At 43.1% G+C, this 20,342-nt stretch overlaps 1 protein-coding gene across 3 annotated transcripts in view; it reads right to left on the minus strand.

Moving 5' to 3' along the window:
* Positions 1–20,342, minus strand: part of MTM1 (myotubularin 1) — a 95,590-nt gene that overhangs the window by 59,475 nt on the left and 15,773 nt on the right. For 2 of the 3 annotated variants that reach the window (XM_060002724.1, XM_060002720.1), the window contains exons 2-5: positions 15,841–15,952; positions 10,695–10,767; positions 8,019–8,091; positions 6,250–6,344 (exon numbers count right to left, since the gene is read on the minus strand). In XM_060002724.1, the coding sequence (XP_059858707.1) occupies positions 6,250–6,344; positions 8,019–8,091; positions 10,695–10,757 (231 nt within the window). In that variant the 5' untranslated portion in view covers positions 10,758–10,767; positions 15,841–15,952. The remainder of the gene's footprint in view (positions 1–6,249; positions 6,345–8,018; positions 8,092–10,694; positions 10,768–15,840; positions 15,953–20,342) is intronic. The other variant, XM_060002722.1, reaches the window with a different exon arrangement.

Raw genomic sequence — 20,342 nt, forward strand, 5'->3', positions numbered from 1 at the left:
GGATGTTCATTTATTATAGTCTTTTTAGCATTATTTCACCTCTTTTAAAATGAAAAAAGGTGCTAACTCCATTAGACGGAAGGAACTAAAAAAGGACAATGTTGAAAAGTTTCCAAACGTATTTTTTTGAAAAGAAAAATACTACAGGAACCCTTTTTGTTCATGCTTGTTATAAAGTGGGAGGCAATACAGGTCTGCCACTCGTGTCAGATGCCCAGCTCTTGGGAGGCACAATACCTCGCACCTGCCCAATGCTCATTTCAGAACCAGATATTTGAGAGGCAGATACAAGGGCCATCCATCCACCTTGATTCTCCAAGTCCCATCTCCGCACTGGTAAATCATCAAACAGCAAAGTCAACAGACCCCAGCCTGCTAGTCCCTCCCAGAAATACCTTTACCCAGTAAAAGTTAACATGTGTCCTGTCCTTAAAGAGGGTCTTGAATGGTATTCAAGAATCTTAGGTAATACTCTGCCTAAAGAATGAAATCACTATGGTCCTACCTCTTACAGGAAACCCTAATGACAAATTTCTCCTTGAATTTAATCCAGGAAGAACATACTGTTTCCGACTGTCAGGTAATGAAAAGTGTATACACGACACGCTGCTCATCCCACCGGCAGCCCTAGAGGGTTATCATCTGCTCATCTGTGCATCTCCGGAACTCCATCCTATTTTTAAAGAGGAGTTTGTGGAGTGACGCGAGAGTGAGACCTAGGAACTTTCAGATGGTATCTACCGCTGATGGGGAGGGGAAAAGGATTTCTTCAGCTGGGGGGCAGATCCACAGATGTTTATGTTATTCTTTACAAACTTTCTGTGTTAAATATTTCAAAATAATTTTTTAAAAAGTGGGGGTGTGAATGGCAGAGATGGGTGGGGATGAATATGTGTGAGTTCTAGTGGAGAAAACAGCCAGGGCAGAGAAGCGGAGGGCCGGTTTAGGGAACAGTGAGTAGGGTACCTGTGCCAGCATGTGGGGTGCACAGAGGAGAGAGGTGGGGAGGCGACTCAGGGCTGAGCTGCAGAGGACCAAGAACACTGAGGAATTTGAAATGAGGGAGGAAAGGAGCCACTGAGAGTTTCCAAGTGGGGGGCGGGGAGAATGTCTGTAAGAATGTCTGTGGGAGCCAGAGAGAACGCAGTGGGGAGAAGATGCCGGCAGGGACGGGACAATGAAGACTTCAGAGGAGAACGGAGGAGGGGGAGGAGGTGACTCCACGGTGACTAGAAGAAGAGTAGCACCATCAAGAGAAGCAAGAACACCCAACGAAGGAAGTGGCAAGGAGAAAAAGCAGGAGAGTTTTGGCTCGGCCGTGCACCTGGGGTGCCAGGTGGAAAGTCAAGGAATCTCCAGCAGGTAGTGAGAAAGGAGAAGCTGGGGCCCGAAGAAAGGTCGCTGCTAGAAAACCGGGAGCGGGCTGGGCGGACTAGGGAAGGGGCCGGGCGGTGGCTGCTTTGCCCGGCAGCTGCCGTCAGACGGGCTGAGTGCGTGGGCAAGAGCTCGGCAGGCCCTAAGGAGCTTTGCTGACACACAATGCTAACTGGAGAGAAGTGAGTGCAGCCGGGAAGTGGAGGAAGCCGTGGGGAGGATGAATAGAGAGAAGTGTGCTGAGGGCCTGGGAGCTGCAGAAGCTTCCACCAGGCAGTGGAAGGGGGAGTGGAAGCAAGAGCAAGAGAGGGACCGTCTCCACAGCCTCTGTTCTCGCCGGGGCTCCCAGCCACCTCCCCATGACCACCCTCCGGGGCCTCTGTTCCTTCTTTATTTCACTGAACCTTGCAACATTTCACTCCCTTGTCCACTCCCTTCCTTCTAGAGATTTTGCTCTTCTCCCCACTTCCACCAAAGCCTTGTCTTACAAGCCTGTCCTCTGCTCTGACTGCGGCTTCTTCCTCTCCCCGCCCCGGAGAGCCGGGCCCCCAGAGGCTCCCTCCGCAGCCGCATCTCTGGTGGTCGTTTGGTCCCCTCAGGTAACCCTGTGGCTAGACCCGACTGTTACGGACACCCGTATGCCCATCACTTCAGCACCTTCAGACTCGTGTTTCCAATGGCTCCTGAGCCATTTCCACTTCGCACTCAGCAGCTGTTAAGTCTGCACATTCAGACTTGTCTCCCGGGGCCTCAGCTCCAACCCACTCCTCCTGTGATGTCTATTTCCACGAATGAGAGCAGCTGCAACCACTCAAGCCCAAAACCATAGGGATCACTGTCGACTGGAGCCTTCCCTTCGACTCCCAACTCCAAATGCCACCCAGATCCTCCTGCCTGGCTCACGGCTGTTCCCTCCTTTCTACTGCAGCGTGGGCTGGATTAGGACCTGCTCGCCTGGAAAACGGAGAGCACTTCCTGGATGGTCTCCCTGCCTCCAGTCTCCCCCTCCCCCAATCTGTCACACACGCTGCGACCCGACCTCCCTTCCTGCAATGCATGTGTCGTTCCCCACGTGACACGCACACTGCTGAATGGTGACTGATGACATGCTAGAGGCTGGCGAGGCTTCCAGCTTCGTCTCCTCCCTTCCCCTCCACACTCCCTCTCCGGCACGTCCCTCCGCCGCTGCCGCAGTATACAGGGCCCCTCCATAGCCCTAGACCCGCGACGCGCAAAAGCGCCCTGTGGAGCCTCCTCCCTCCCGCCCTCCTGTCCAGGAAACGGTCCCCGTTCTTCGAGACTTGGTTGGAACATCACCTCCTCTACAAGGCATTCTGTGACTCAGCATAGAGTTAACCCGCCTCTCCCTTGTAACCTCATGGAACGATGTACCCGCCGTGGGCTCTGCCACACTGCACCACACGTGCTCATCTCCGCGTCGCGCACCCGGCACAGTGGCACTCACCCGGGCGCTCAGTGAGTGTTCCTGGGATATGGATACGGCCGCATGAATGAACAAAGGGTTAATCTGTCTTTCTCACCCACCACAGCGCCTGAGCCCGAAGTATTCCTGCGAGGGAAACTGGAAGCCGTCTTGCCCCCGGGGAGTCCACAGATGACAGAGTATTACAGGCCTAAATAGCCCCACTGGAGTCACGAGATAGAACGCAAGCCAAACCCCTCAAGGTCAAAAGGCGGCTATGGGATTTCTCAACACCAAACGCAACGGTGGTGTTCGGGACCACCAGGTCTCGCCACTAGTGAAGGCCAGAGAGCGTGACAAATAAATACAGCTGAATTCCTTCCCTGCCACATGCCACGCTCCATCCTAGGCCTCACGGCTCGGCGGCGAACAGACACAAAGCATCCCTGGCCTCGGTCAGACGGGAACGAGGCAAAGCACTGAAATATCCAAAATAGGAGGCAGTGGCAAGTGCTCAGGAGAAACAAACAAACATGAAAGGGGGAGAGGAGGAGGGGGAGGGGGTTGGGACCTTTAGAGCCGGTGGGCAGGGTAAGTTTCCCAGCAGTAAGTGTGAACATGGGGACATGAACACAGAGAAGGAGTGAGGCCTTCGGCGGAAGATGGCGAAGCCTCCAGGGAGGACATGATTTTTGAGGTGGGTTCTGAGGGACGAGAGGGCATCCAAGCCCAGTGAACACAGCCCAGAAGGGCCTCAGGTGCTGGGAAGGGGGCCGGGGCTTTGTGCAGCTGGACAACAGCACGGGGAGAAGCAGTGTGAGTCGAGGCAAGGGAAGTCAGAAGGATTTTTCTGCCACACGAAGGAGAGTGGATTTTATGCTGCGGGCAATGGGGATCCAACAAGAGTTTTCAGACTGCAAAGTACGCTGCTCAGAGTGGAGCGGGGGAGACCCCAAAGGACGCCCAGGGGAAGAAGGCCGCATGACAGTCCAAGGACCACGGTGCGTCTACTGCCCGGGACATCAGGGGCAGGGAGCCTGCCCTTGACACCTGACGAAACAGGACAGCTGACTCCCGAGGCAGGCCGTGCTCCCACTGCAGTGTTTACATACCTGAACCACACAGGTGTCCGCTTCAAAAGGCCAGTGAGATGGCGGCTCTTTGTCAAACACATGAGAAACATTCACATTTTGCAGCAGAATCCACAATTAATGTTCTTATTTGGGACTTTGAGATACACTATGATGACTGTGTTTTGAGGCTTCTGCATAACCACCCAAATGGCTTGCTTTATATGATGTTTTCTGCCATGAACTGCTTGTTTTTAAACTTGGACTAAACGATGTGGCCAATTGGTCAAAATATTTATGTAAAACTTGGTAGAAGAAGAAAACGATTAGCAGTCAGCGTCAAATGGGCATTTTATTCACCCACTCCGCGCTAACCCCTGGCCTCTGGAGTGCTGTATGAAAACGAAATAAATAAAGCTGGCCAAGTGTCGCCCAATTACAAAAGTAATGTATGCTCACGCCAAGTGGGAGGAGGAAAACAAAAGCATACGTAATTCCACCGTCCAACTATCGCAAGTACTAAACCTTTTGGTGTATTTCTTTCTGGCCTCTTTTCGACAGATAGTTTTTGTTTGGTCTCCACAGTTGAGATCACAGAACAGACACAATCTTGTCACGGCACCGCAGTTTAAATAATTTCCCCAGTTCATCACCAGTGACAGCACGAAATGGAACCAGGCATGTGCGGCTGGTCAACAACTTGCTCTAATTCGATTTTTGATGATTCTCGCATATATTAGCACAAAGTCTCTCAGTGTGTCCCAATTTGACACTTGGAAGCTGTACCGAACGAGTCTCACTTTGGCTGGCCGTATTGTATTGTATAGTACAGTATAGTATAGTATTATATAATGTTATATTATACTTTTGTTCGTTCAGCCTACAGGTATGTTAACTTTTTAACCAATCCCATCCAATTACTGGATCAAATAAACTTGAGCCCCTGTAAAGACAGACCTCTTCCATCCTTCACCGATACAACTGGCTTTTATGAAGTAACTATTAGCTACGCTCAATTTTACATTAGTGGCTTCACTCCAGTATCTTAGCCGATTAAGACTGCTTCAAACCCCTTCCCCTTCCCTTTAACCCCCTTCCAAGTTAAAGGCTTGATACCAGTTACACAGTCTGTCAATAATACTCCCAACGGGTTTCTTTCTTTCCTGGGTACGTAATCATCTGTTCAAATGATAAATTCTACAGTTGTTGCCAACTGTTGCCAAGGGTTGACAACCAGCTCACTGCTCTGTTAATTTCCAGAATCTTCTTTCACATTCTGGAAAACTAAAACATTTGTTCAGCTCCAGTCTTGCTTAGAAGCCTGAAGAGAGTCACATAAGTAAAATGCCCAATCTCAGGCCCATGGGGGTCTAGGAACACTACAGAAGTGGGCTCCCACAGCTAAGGCAATAACAGTAATAAACAGCATTTTTCAGAATTCGGACACAAAGATGAACATAACTTTTTAAAAATCCAAAGGTGCAAACTAATCTAGATTAGAAGAAACTCTGAGGTAAAAAGCAGTCAAACAAAAGCTAGATTCCCCCAACACTCCCAACATCTCCTGCGTTTAAGCTGATGTTGGGCTCCTCTTCCACGTGCCCCGGCCCTATTTATCCCTCCTCCATCCAGCCCATCAAAATACAGCTGCCCCTTCAGGCTGGCCTGGGCAACGGCAACCCACCACAGGCCCTTCTGGGACAGCCTCAGCAGCTGTTCGTTCTTTCTTTCCCTTCTGGAGCATCTCGTCTCCATCACGTTGTCCCATCGATGGACAATTCGTTGAAATACCATGGCAAACATCTTATGGCCACGGAATGAGAAGGTAGAGTGGCACTAAGCCACAACATAGTCATCCTAGTTCTAAACTGCTACCTGGTGTTCTGTAATTGAACACTTGGAAAGTTCTAGAGCAGTGGGCCTTAACAAGGGATTCACATCAGATTCACACAGATCAGCATCCTCATCTGTGATGTTTTAAAAAATGACCGCTGTGCCTGGACCGCAAGCCTGAACGTTCGGATGCAGTACGTCATGGCATCTGTAGTGGCTGCTAAGCGCCGCAAGTGGTTCTCATCGGTGCTTCTGGTAAAGAACCACTGTTCTACACCTAACTAACTTCTCCAAACTAGCAAATGGGTACAGTTACAAAACTCCCCTCCCCAGATTATCAAGGACAAAACTTATTTTAATTCACTCTATTCCTACATAAACAGGTGTTAGTGTTAAATGAGCTTTGCAAAAGCCAAAAATTGAGAGTTGAGAAGCAAATATACCCCCGTGTTAATCTGACCCACAGTCAATGTTGCAAGGTAGAAGAGAAACAGTTTAGCATTATCTTTAACAGTTAGGGTCATCTTTATGGTCTTAGATTCTACTTACCGTTTCCAAACTTCTTAAATAAAGACGATAATTTGTGATGTAAACTCTTCCCTTAATGGGGCCATTGAAAGGACATATGTAAATAACTTCTTTGTCTATTAAGATAAAAAAAGTACCCTAAAATAATGGAAATATATACCAAGATACACAACAAATGGCACTAATTTAATAAAACTATTTGGCTAAGAATAACTACAATAAAAAAAAAGTCACTGAAAAGGTCTAAAGCAAGCACTGGCAATGCTTCTACATTACCATGCTAGGTCGAATGGGGCTGCCACTACCTAGGGACAAGGTGAGAACAGCTGGAGAGCAGAAGTGAAAGAGGGTACTGACGCTGCTACTCTCAGGTGGTTGTCAAGGTAACTCGTGAACTGCAGACTTCAACCAGAGGATGGCAATTCACGTAGGACAGTCTCACAGACTCACCACCAGATCGGCTTTGAGGTCTACAAACCTCTAACCACACAGAACATCATGATGTTTTTAATAAATGAGTGTCAGCGGTAGAAATGTTTAGATAGTCTATTCTTCCTCTTTTAATAGGCCAGAGAAGAGTGGAGCTAGATTCATTTCACATATTAAGTGAGATGAAACAGATGGCCAAGAAATTAGTACATCTTTGGTAGAATCAAACATAAGGAGAAACTAAATCAGGAGAGTTGAGTTGTTATAATAAAATATATCTTTGTCTTATCTTTCAAGGATGTCCTTGAATGTGTTAATGGCATTTGTTTATTTATCTATTTATTTATTCATAGTAATTTTGAAATCCCTTTCTCCTCAGGTGCTAAATGAAGAGTACCCAGTCAGGCTATTTCATGCTCATTCAGTCGGTTAGTACCTCAGTGAAGGTGCTGGCACTGATACAGAGCACCAAAACTTTACGAATGAAGACCATCAAAAGGAAGCTATCCTCTTTGTTCTTATCCAGAAATTGGGATGGACACACGCCACCGGTTTCCTTTTCAAGACTAGGATCACGTGTGCAAGTCCGTGGACATGGACTAGTTTCTCATGGTGCATGGCTAACTCATTCACACAGGTACCACGTCTATGACCGTAATCTGATTAGCACCATGCTTTCAGCCATTTAAGCTAAACAACCCAGATCTTAGTCAATCAAACGAAAGGTTCTCTGAAACAATGGTAACTGTATCATCACCAAATGGGAATCTGAGAGGGGGATGTCGACTCTAATAAAAAATGTGAATGCCCACAACATGAGCACTTCGCTTAGAAGCTGTCAGGTGCTTCTGGATTGTTAAGCCAGAACGATCTAGTCTTTCCGAAGTAGATACCTTCCTCGTAATATGAATTTATAATGAAGAAAATAAGCCAACAATCAGAATGTGACATCAACATAACTAACTTCGGCTATCTGGCAAATCAAAGGTATTTTAAACCACTGTGGTCTCCTATATTTCAAAGAAGACAATACTTGGACTTTAAGCCTCTGAGTTGAGGCATTTTAAAGCATACATCATAGACGGGAAAACCTTAATACCATTTTGTTCTTATCACCTCAAACCATAAGAGCTTAGAGCTCCAATAAGAGACTTTCAAGAGCTAATCCACATTTCTTTTCCAAAATAATTCTGTCTTTGGTACAGAGGAAAAAAATATCACCATCCCGGAGAGCGTGAAGCTCTTGAGAGAACTCTTTGATCAAGAAATGTAACTTCTAAAGAGTCCGTGGGATTGAAGCCACCTGACCCTGCTGGACCTCTCATCAATGTACGAAAATCCTAACTTCACAGGCTCCTTACCAGTGATGCGGGTTTCTCCTGGAAGTCGAGGAAGAGCCTCACCGATATCCCGATTAACTCCATCCCTAGAAGTCTGGAAACAAAATGCTGCCATCAGGAGTAATGACATTACATTTGCATAGGATTTTGAGCAACCAAACAGAGATATCGTTTTCAAAGAAAAAAATTAGAGAAATAGTGACCATTACAGAAAATTGGCACAGAAAATCCAAACGACTAAAAACTAAACTTAGCATTCAACATTCATTAGCTGTGTTAACTTTCAGTCTGTAAATAACATTAGCACGCTTTTCAATGATATTAATTAAACACCCCTTCCAAGCAATTTATAGTTAACAGTGTTCAGGAAAGTGATAAAAAGTAAATATTAAGTGTATTCTATAGGTACACATATACTGTGGCAGCTTTTTTTTCATATTAAGTATTTAGTCCTATTTTGTTGAGAGAAGGAATGAAAACTTGATTTCAATAGGGCCTTAACTGAGCAACAGTAATTACAGCATCTTCTCACGACACCAGAAAATACCAGTTACTACACACTGGGTTTCCTATTTTATTGAGATCTTTCTTCATGTAGGTGACTAGATAAGAGGACGGGGTGGCCTGTCATTGAACTTTTGAGCCAACAGGGGCCTTGGGAACCATCTACGCACAGATTCTTCGCGTGACTTTACTGCGTCTCTAGGCCTGGCTCCCCACGCATGGTCCTCGTTCAATCACCGCAGCCGCTCTGCCAGACAGGCAAAGCATTAGCCACTAAAAGTGAAGGTGAGTTCTGAGAGGCTCATTTGCCATGTGACTTGGATGCCTGGGAAAGGAGTCTTTCAATCTATTCAGCCGCCCCAGCGGATCAGCGCCAGGCACATCACTAACATCTGTTTGGGCAAAAGGTTTTTTCATCGCTGTTTTTCATTCATTTTTTTCTAGTTGTTTTCCAAAGTCACGCTGCAATTATTTCATGTGTGAAGCTAGTAATCCTTGCCTCAAAGGAGTTTCGTGAATATTAAGTGAAACAAACTACACAAGCACACTTCTGAGAATTACCAAGGGCTACGCAAATGTAAAGTATTCTGAAACAAGAGAAACGTGGCTTGTGTATTTAGGTGAGAGATAAGCTGTCAAAGAGGGGGGCTCTGCTGGATTTTTAATGGTTTTAGTCTTTTTATTCAGGTACAAAGTGAAAATTCCTAGCTAATTTTCAACATGTTTTAGTGCTTGTAAGCTAAGCAGTTTATAAATCAGAGGGTAAGGCAAACTGTCCCCAGCCAGGAATGCCTTCTTCAACGAGGAGCAAAAACCGCACGTTTTATATAAACGATAAGACTGCAAAGAAATTATCATCCTCCTTTAACACTGCCTCAAACTAAAAACAAGTATAACGAGCAAACTTAATATTCATACAGCCTTTAAATACCACAGTTCTGGGTCAGGAGAAGAAAGCGTAATTCAGCCACAACATAAGGGAAACAAATGTCTATTAACACAGGAAAACATGGGATTAACAGATGTACTTTCACAGTAGAGTAACGTTACACAAGGACTTACAATTACCTTCTTGAAGTTTCTCTTGTGTTTAGAACTGATCCTTGTACCATAACAATACTAAAATACAATAAAGACTTTTATAATGGGGGGATGAAAAGGTCCTTACAAACAGGACACAAAAAGCAGAAAATATAAGAAAAGACTGATGATGTGGTTACATAAAAATTTAAACCTCTGTATTCCAAAATCCAAACACATAAATATAATTAAAAGGCTAACAGTAAACTAGGAAAAAGTCTTATATGTTATTATGATATGTATTATAAAGAATAATACATATTACTAAGAGTTGATCATCATAATTTATAAAGAACGCTTATAAGTCAACAGAAAAGGATACCCCAAACACCCCAAAACACAAATAGGCAAAGGACACAGACAGCCACTTCACAAAACAATTACAAATGGACAAGAAATACACCTTTAAAACAAAACAAAACCAAAAAAAGGTACCCTTGTTAGTACTCAGGGAAATACAAATTAAAAGACACTAGTTGGCTCCCTTCTGATTGCTTGGGTAACTCTCTACACTGCTTGTGGATGTGTAAATGAATCTCTCTGGCGGATAATCAGTAATATGCATCAAAAGCCTTAAAGGGCCACGAATAAAGCTTATTTAAAATTCCTCCTTTCCAATAGTTGTTCCAATATCTCCCTCTAATTACACAATTTCTCCTTGACACTTGGAACCATTTTCTGTTAATGCTGTATTTGTTTTGGTCCTATAACTCTTTTATCCTCATAATTAGAAAATAACACCAATATTTAGGAAGGTGTTAACAGCCTGTTCAGCGGGCCCTGGCTTCCAATCTCTCCCTTCAGAAAGCTTTCAGGGGCAAGAGATTGCCTAGTATCTTAAATGTAACACTGGAAGTAGTTCACAAGTCAGAGGTTCTCAAAAATGAAGTTATGTGAAAGGATTTACAAACAAAACTCACTGAACACACATAAGATAATCAGTCTTTTACTGAACAAGGCGGGTTAATGAAACCACATGTATCACAGAATTTACATTATGTGAATAAATAATGAAATTAATAATTCAAGAAACCCAGAATGAGCACCTAATATTCAAATACGAAAGGAGAAATGAGAGAAGGAGGCACAGATAAATCTGAAAACTCAACTTACCCTCTTAATAGACTCATTCTCCAAGGAGTGTGAATTATATTTAGAAGTCGGTGCAGAGGCCATACTGGAAACTCTACCAAGAAAGACAACATTCAGTATCAATGGAATTGTATGCAATTTCAAACATACTGCAATTGAGAACAAGCAGGAGTACGCTTGACAAGCCCTGTTTCCCTCGTAGTCTCCAGTGGGAATGAGACACACGAAGTATCAACCACAACACAGCTCATGGGAAAGAGCTCCGATGAAGGTGCAGGGAACCGTGGAGGACCAGAGAAGGGGGAGCTCAGCAGAAGACACCACACATGTTCCCGGAATTTTTATTCCTAGCCTTCAAACTGTCATGGGAGAAAACTTAATGTTCACTAATTGTGCAACAGGCTTCAAATTTCCACATTTCTTAATTTTTAAAGACAGTTAAGAGGCAGCCAGGCGGAGTGATAAAAAGGGGAGACTGCTGAACTCACTCTTCTTTCCCCTTTAATAATTTTGTTTTCTCTAAATTAAGGCAAGTTAAAGTGGCATGGATTTGATGGAAATCAAATTAGGAAGATTTGATTTAATCAGCATTTTCTAGGGAAAGTATATACTTCATTTAAATAAGGCTTATTCATCACAATTCAGACATAAATGAAACCATCATATTCGGAATACATACAATACCTTGGTAACCCAGGGGTTTATTTAGACTTTTGAAGATGATAGCAACAACAGGAAACTAAGTAGTGCTTTGGTTATTTTATTTATCAAAGTTAATGACACCGAGAGAGACATACGAAGTCACTGGTGGTTAAACCACATCCAATTCAGCAGGTGACTGTGGATATTTATAGGATCTTTTTTGCCAGGCTCATTAAAAGACCAACCACTCACTAACAAAATATGCCACGGAAAATATCACTACCCCTTGGAACAAAACCTAGTGACTTGATAGCTGTGCACTGCTGTTCAATGTCCTTAAGTAAGGCCTGAGAGGTGAAAGAAGATGCAGATGAGGGTACCCGTCAGGACAAAGAGGCAGCAAGATGGCCAGGTGAGAACAATCTTACAAGATTAGCACCGCCAGGCTTCCTCCACCAGAGCTCAGCTCTCCAAGGGCAAGGCTGGGGGTCCATTTGGGTCAAGGTTATCTCCTGGCACACGATGACACTCATAACTATTTGATGAACGAATGACTGATTATGTGCAAAACACACACTATTGTGAAACATGATGATGCTCTGAGCTTGTGTATCAGTTCACCAAATCCCAGAACACTGGAACTAGGAAACTACTGCAGAGGCTTAAACATGAACACTTAGGGCAAAATAAAATACTTCTTTATAGAAAGGAATACTAAACTTAAAAGACCTGAAACTATTAAGAGGTAGCACGATCTAAAATTAGAAATAACTTTTTAAAAAAGATTAATGAATAACTCTAGAATGAATTAAATGCAGACAAAATAGTTCAGACAATACAGCCTTGGAAAAAACCTCTCTAATCGTAAATTCAAATCCAGTCAAATAACCCATTATTCTCTGAGACAGCAGAATGGATGAGATGGACTGGATAGAGCAAGTCAGATGTTTCTGCCCTGAAATTATTCTACTGGCTAAACAATATTACATATTTGGGGGATTTTCATCAGGAACGGATATAGAATTACTTTTAGTAATCAGATGCTATAATATTTAAAACATTTTTATCGTATAAGTCAATGTCTTCAAACACATGTTAAGTTATTACTGTCAAGTCAACATAAGACATTTCAAATGCTGGGTTATATAATCGACTCAGTCTTCACGGTCCTGTTTATAAACCATAAAAGAAAGATGAGTCTTCCTGTTTTCATCAATCCTCATTTAAAAACTTCAATTTAAAATGAACTAAATAGGGACTTCCCTGGTGGTCCAGTGGCTAGGACTCCGTGCTCCCAATACAGGGGGCCTGGGTTCAATCCCTGGTCAGGGAACTACAGCCCGCATGCCACAACTAAGAGTTCGCATACTGCAATTAAAGATCCCGCACATCGCAACTAAGACCTGGCGCAGCCAAATAAATAAATATTTTTTCAACATAAATAACATGAACTAAATTTAACAGAGGGAGGTCCTCCTTTTCCCCTTATTTTTAACTATCTGATTGAGCTATAACTCACCTACTATATAACACACCCCTTTCAAGTGAACAATTGAACAGTTTTAAGTATATCTGTAGAATTGTACAACTATCACCACAATTGGTTTTAGAACATTTTCATCACTTCCCCCCCAAAACCCCATACCCATTAGTAATCATTTATCACTCCCCATTCCCCCAGCCCCTATCACATATTTGCTTTCTATCTCTATAGATTTACCCATTCTGGATATTTCATATAAACAGAATCCAATAGTATGCAGTCTTTATGTCTAAAGCCCTCATTTTTAGAGTTACCCTAGAAGACGCTACTATTAGAAGCTGGATTGAGTACAAAGCTGAGAAATCCAAGGGTCTGGGTAACATGGGTTAGTTCCATGATGAGGTTTGCTTTCAAATGTCACCAGTGAGCCTCTCTTTGTTGAAAGGTTGCAACAGACCCTTGAAATGTACAGGAGCTGGAGCAGCATGACACTGAACAGCACAGGTACTGAGCCGACTCCATTCAAATCCCGACTGTGCAATTCACTATTTGACCTTGGGTAGATTATTTCACTTCTCTGGGTTTCGGTTGCTATTATCTCTATCTTACTACAGCATAGTTGGGCAAAATGAAGTAATACACATGAAGGGCTTAGAACAGTACATGACATATTTGCTAACAAATTATTAGCATCCTTTTCAATAATGAAATGATAATAACTGAATGCTGACGCCACAACCAATTCTTCTACAAATTAGGTCTGACCCTAGAAATACTAGGAAGAAAGTTAACTACCACAGGGACAGTGCATGGCCAGTGGTGATCTAGCTATATAAAGCTTCTCTTGAAAAAGTACATGGAGAGACTTCCCTGGTGGCACAGTGGTTAAGAATCCGCCTGCCAATGCAAGAGGACAGGGGTTCGAGCCCTGGTCTGGGAAGATCCCACATACTGCGGAGCAACTAAGCCCGTGCACCACAGCAACTGAGCCTGCACTCCAGAGCCCACGAGCCACAGCTACTGAGCCCGCGTGCCACAACTACTGAAGCCCACGCACCTAGAGCCCGTGCTCCGCAACAAGAGAAGCCACCGCAATGAGAAGCCCACGCACCACAATGAAGAGTAGCCCCCGCTCGCCACAACTAGAGAAAGCCCGCATGCAGCAACGAAGACCCAACGCAGCCAAAAATAAAGAAATAAATAAATTTATATTAAAAAGTAAAGTACATGGAAATACTGTCTCATTTGGACCCTGTGCACAGTTGTAGAAAACGTACTAGATGGGTGAGTGCAGGCCCTGAGCTGTCTCTAATATCCATATCTTCATCTATAAAATATCTCTGTTGGTCTAAATGGGGTTCAATAATAATTAGAAGCTATAGTAAAGTTTACAAAAGTCAGCTACCCTTTTGGTTATAGTGTATTTTGCCCCAAACCCCTAAAGATCAAGCTTCAATCCTTTTTATTTTAAAAAACATTGAATTTGGGCTACCTTGGCTTTAAAGTGAAAACTGAAACTTAATTCCCTATATATATGCTAATTTCAGGAATCTAACCAAAGGTAGACTTCTATCTTTTTTGATCCTGAAAAAAACTTTTGTGATGATTTAAGCCCAGTCTTCTCCTATTACCGAGAAGATGGCAGGAAAGCCTAGAGAGGGTACTATGACAAGACCCCAGCGTTGAGTCAGTGGCAGGACCAGCTCTAGCTGACATCTCCTAACAGGGCAGTATCCTTTCCATCCAGGGAAAAGTGAGTCCAAGTGATCTCTATTTTTCAAGAAACCAGGTTGGATGAGACTGGTCCCAGTCTCAGTAGAGAAGGAGTTTTAGAGTAAGAAACATAGCTAGGAAAACTCATCTAGGCAAGCAATCTCTGAGACCCCCCACACACAACCCCTTCAAATAAAGCTACATAAAGGTGGCATTATTTAAAAAATCAAATTTTAAAGTTACAGCATGGCCTCAATTGTGTCTCTCTTTAAATTCAAGCCAACTAACCTCAATGGTCTCATGGTATCTCCCTCTGTCCCTCCGTGTCCCTTCACCTCTCTTCCCCCTCTCCCTCTGTCTGTCTCCTTCCTCTCTTTCTCTCTCTGCCCCTCTCTCTCCCTCTGTCTCCTTTCCCTACCACTTACCACCTTCCAGATAACCTGTTGTTACTGTCCACCCTCCACACCAGAATAAAAGCTCCCACCAGAATACAAGCCCCTACCAGAATACGAGCCCCCAGCAGATGAGGATTCTGGTCTGTTTTACTTAATGCTGCAGTTACAGCACCTGGTACAGTGCCTGGCACCCAGTTGGTACTTAATAGATATCCATTAAATGAATGAATGAACTGGGCTTTAATAAAGACTCAGCCAAAAAACTTAACTGTTGTTTGCCCGATATTTCACTTAAGTCAGAAATTTATGCAAGCTTAAAAAAAGGGTAAAACCAATCCTTGGCTAATCAAGATGCTCAAGGCACCATAGCTCCGCACAGCAGAATGGCATTAACTTCTGGCGCCTTGAAGCACCATAAGGAACTTGCACCAAAAAGAACTACCATCCTGCACTACAGACTTTACAATGGAATAGATATTTCAAATTAAGGTACAAAGACCTCTTCCCCCACGCCCTTCTTCCAGACTAAGAAACCGCTCCCCTCTCCGTTGCATATGAAAAATAGGATTTCACAAAACACCTGCGGCAGACGTAACTATAAACACTCTCAAATAAATAAGGACCATTTTTACCCTTACCGGAAACATCTAAAAGCAGTAGAATTAGAAAATAAATTTGACATCCACCTCATTGGGCCTTTGCAAGCAAAATCTAAACTCCAAGGGGAGCTCAGTGGCCATGGTCACCGATTTGCAATCGATGGCCCTTGATTAGGGGTTTTCCCACACTTTCCGTGTACAAACAGTGAGGAAAGGCACACAGGCCTTCCTCTTTGGATTTTACTCGCTGTGCTTTCTTACTCTGTGTTGCTGTTTAAATGAAGCTTACGGGTGATCTCTCTCTGGAGGCTCCCTTGAGAGCTGTGGGAACCTACCCAGTCTGCAAACCGACTTCGAAAGGCTGCCAGCGAGCAAGAAGTCCTGCACAAGCAGCCTCTGAATCCAGAATTCCAGGTCTTTCGAAGGGAGCTTTCTTTACTTGGAAGTCTGTTTTGAAAAAAATGTGAAATACTCAGGGCAGAGCTGCTCAGTACTCCCAGACCCAATGCTCCCCTTATTATAAAACAAAGTTGTGCAAAGCCCCTTTGGCTAGCCTGCAATGAAAGTCAAGGATATTATCAAACCAACCACAATTTTAAAAATCAGCAATATAATGCCTGTGCTCCAGGATGAAGGAGAAATATAATAAAAGGACAGTGATTTATAATAACGTATTTTTCAATACAAATTATACTAAAAACAAAAACACCCCCCATTTCCAATTTGGCCTCTAGGGGGAGTATCGCCCCCAGTGAGAACCACTGGCAAAGAGAGTTCTGTTCTGCACCTGAATGCCCAGAAACACGGGATCTACAAGACTAACTTGTGCTGACTTTTGCAATAAAAGGAATCCAAGTCAGAAAAAAAAAAGTAAAGCTGTCACTGTTTGCAGATGACATGATACTATACATAGAGAATCCTAAAGACGCTACCAGAAAACTACTAGAGCTAATCAATGAATTTGGTAAAGTAGCAGGATACAAAATTAATGCTCAGAAATCTCTGGCATTCCTATACACTAATGATGAAAAATCTGAAAATGAAATTAAGAAAACACTCCCATTTACCACTGCAACAAAAAGAATAAAATATCTAGGAATAAACCTACCTAAGGAGACAAAAGACCTGTATGCAGAAAATCATAAGACACTGATGAAAGAAATTAAAGATGATGCTAATAGATGGAGAGATATACCATGTTCTTGGATTGGAAGAATCAACATTGGGAAAATGACTCTACTACCCAAAGCAATCTACAGATTCAATGCAATCCCTATCAAACTACCACTGGCAGTTTTCACAGAACTAGAACAAAAAATTTCACAATTTGTATGGAAACACAAAAGACCCCGAATAGCCAAAACAATCTTGAGAACGAAAAATGGAGCTGGAGGAATCAGGCTCCCTGACTTCAGACTATACTACAAAGCTACAGTAATCAGGACAGTATGGTACTGGCACAAAAACAGAAATATAGATCAATGGAACAGGATAGAAAGTCCAGAGATAAACCCACACACATCTGGTCACCTTATCTTTGATAAAGGAGGCAAGGATATACAGTGGAGAAAGGACAGCCTCTTCAATAAGTGGTGCTGGGAAAACTGGACAGGTACATGTAAAAGTATGAGATTAGAACACTCCCTAACACCATACACAAAAATAAGCTCAAAATGGATTAAAGATCTAAACGTAAGGCCAGACACTATCAAACTCTTAGAGGAAGACATAGGCAGAACACTCTATGACATAAATCACAGCAAGATCCTTTTTGACCCACCTCCTAGAGAAATGGAAATAAAAACAAAAATAAACAAATGGGACCTAATGAAACTTCAAAGCTTTTGCACAGCAAAGGAAACCATAAACAAGACCAAAAGACAACCCTCAGAATGGGAGAAACTATTTGCAAATGAAGCAACTGACAAAGGATTAATCTCCAAAAGTTACAAGCAGCTCATGCAGCTCAATATCAAAAAAACAAACAACCCAATCCAAAAATGGGCAGAAGACCTAAATAGACATTTCTCCAAAGAAGATATACAGATTGCCAACAAACACATGAAAGAATGCTCAACATCATTAATCATTAGAGAAATGCAAATCAAAACTACAATGAGATATCATCTCACACCTGTCAGAATGGCCATCATCAAAAAATCTAGAAACAATAAATGCTGGAGAGGGTGTGGAGAAAAGGGAACACTCTTGCACTGCTGGTGGGAATGTAAATTGATACAGCACCTATGGAAAACAGTATGGAGGTTCGTTAAAAAACTACAAATAGAACTACCATACGACCCAGCAATCCCACTACTGGGCATATACTCCGAGAAAACCATAATTCCAAAAGAGTCATGTACCAAAATGTTCATTGCAGCTCTATTTACAATAGCATGGAGATGGAAGCAACCTAAGTGTCCATCATTGGATGAATGGATAAAGAAGATGTTGCGCATATATACAATGGAATATTACTCAGCCATAAAAAGAAACGAAATTGAGTTATTTGTAGTGAGGTGGATGGACCTAGAGTCTGTCATACAGAGTGAAGTAAGTCAGAAAGAGAAAGACAAATACCATATGCTAACACATATATATGGAATCTAAGGGGAAAAAAAAAGGTCATGAAGAACCTAGGGGTAAGATGGGAATAAAGACACAGACCTACTAGAGAATGGACTTGAGGACATGGGGAGGGGGAAGGGTAAGCTGTGACAAAGTGAGAGAGTGGCATGGACATATATACACTACCAAACGTAAAATAGATAGCTAGTGGGAAGCAGCCGCATAGCTCAGGGAGATCAGCTAGGTGCTTTGTGACCGCCTGGAGGGGTGGGATAGGGAGGGTGGGAGGCAGGGAGATTGAAGAGGGAAGAGATATGGGAACATATGTATATGTATAACAGATTCACTTTGCTATAAAGCAGAAACTAACACACCATTGCAAAGCAATTATACTCCAATAAAGATGTTAAAAAAAAAAAAGTTGCTCTGACTGTAGGCCACCTCGGAGGCAAGAAATGAAAAAGATGTGTTAAGATGCGCTCAACCAAACCACCCTGCACCAAAGAGAGATGTTCATGCCCCAGCCATTCAGAGACCAGGGACGATCAATTCAACCTCTATACTTGCTCATCCCACATGAAGACAAACAATGAACTGCAAAAGTAGGAGTTTATTTCATCTTCATACATTTTTCTTTGAACAAGGGTTGCAAACTTTTTCTGTGAAGGGCCAGAGAGTAACTATTTTAGGCTTTGTGACAGCTACAGGCAATAGGGAAATACAGGGGTGTGGCTGTATTCCAGAACGATTTTATTTACAAAAACGGGCTGCCACCCTCTGCCTTAAACTATCAAAATAAAGTTATTTCCAAGTGAAATTTCTTCAGCCAAAGTAAATAATAGTCATGTCCTATTTTAAAATCTTTTATATTGTTTTATTAATACTTCTACCAGCAGTCTATGTGCACTTTTTTTAACATCTTTATTGGAGTATAATTGCTTTACATTGTTGTGTTAGTTTCTGCTGTATAACAAAGTGAATCAGCTATATGTATACATATATCCCTATAACCCCTCCCTCTTGCGTCTCCCTCCCACCCCTCTAGGTGGTCACAAAGCACCGAGCTGATCTCCCTGTGCTATGCGGCTGCTTCCCACTAGCTAGCTATTTTACATTTGGTAGTATATATAAGTCCATGCCACTCTCACTTCGTCCCAGCTGACCCTTGCCCCTCCCTGTCTCCTCAAGTCCATTCTCTACATCTGCATCTTTATTCCTTTCCTGCCCCTAGATTCTTCAGAACCTTTTTTTTTAGATTCCACATATATGTGTTAGCTTATGGTATTTGTTCTTCTCTTTCTGACTTACTTCACTCTGTATGACAGACTTTTAAACTAATATATAAGCCATTAACCCCACCATTCGTAGCTTATACCTTGTAAAATCGCACTATGACCAGCTGCAAAATCGTGTGACACAGTTGAAAAGAGGAAGGGAATCTGTATTCGGACCAGTTTGGCTTTCAAATCCCAATTTTGTCACTTGGTTAATAATAGTCATTCGACCTTGGACAGACTGCAGTTCTCTGTCTGTGAAGTGGGCATGATACTACCTACTTCATGGGGCGGTGATAAGTAACGTGTAAAATGCTGGCATGGCAGAGGGCAAAACAGAGGCACTCAAATACCAGGTCCCTTCCTCTTACAAGAGACGCTTTGAAGTCATTCCTCAAAGTGGCGCTGACACACTAGGCCGGATTTTCCATAAAATATACAATATCTAACACTGCCTAACCACTCTGCACACATTTTCTGAGATAATCCACCTAATCTTGGCAAAGCTCTAGACAGCCTTAAAGCAGGTTATTCTCAAAGCATGCCTACTTCCATTAAAAAAAAAAAAAAAAAAAAGACAACACTCGACTCCTAGCCCAGGGAAACTTTCCATGGGATCCCTAACACGGAGATCTTGCCTCTTTGCCTTCTATTGTGACTCAAGGATATCGAAATACACTAGAGGTCTCAGAGTAGATCTAACTGTAGTTATTCCAAAAGAGTACCCCCTGTCAATGTAAGCGGCTTATTGTCCAAAAAGATACCTCCAACACATGTGTTAGAGCCCCCCCCCTTTTTTTTTTTGGCGGTATGCGGGCCTCTCACTGTTGTGGCCTCTCCCGTTGCAGAGCACAGGCTCCGGACGCGCAGGCTCAGCGGCCATGGCTCACGGGCCCAGCCGCTCCGTGGCGTGTGGGATCTTCCCGGACCGGGGCACGAACCCGTGTCCCCTGCATCGGCAGGCGGACTCTCAACCACTGCGCCACCAGGGAAGC

This window comes from Delphinus delphis, chromosome X, assembly GCF_949987515.2.
Source record: "Delphinus delphis chromosome X, mDelDel1.2, whole genome shotgun sequence".
Taxonomy (NCBI): Eukaryota; Metazoa; Chordata; class Mammalia; order Artiodactyla; family Delphinidae; genus Delphinus; species Delphinus delphis.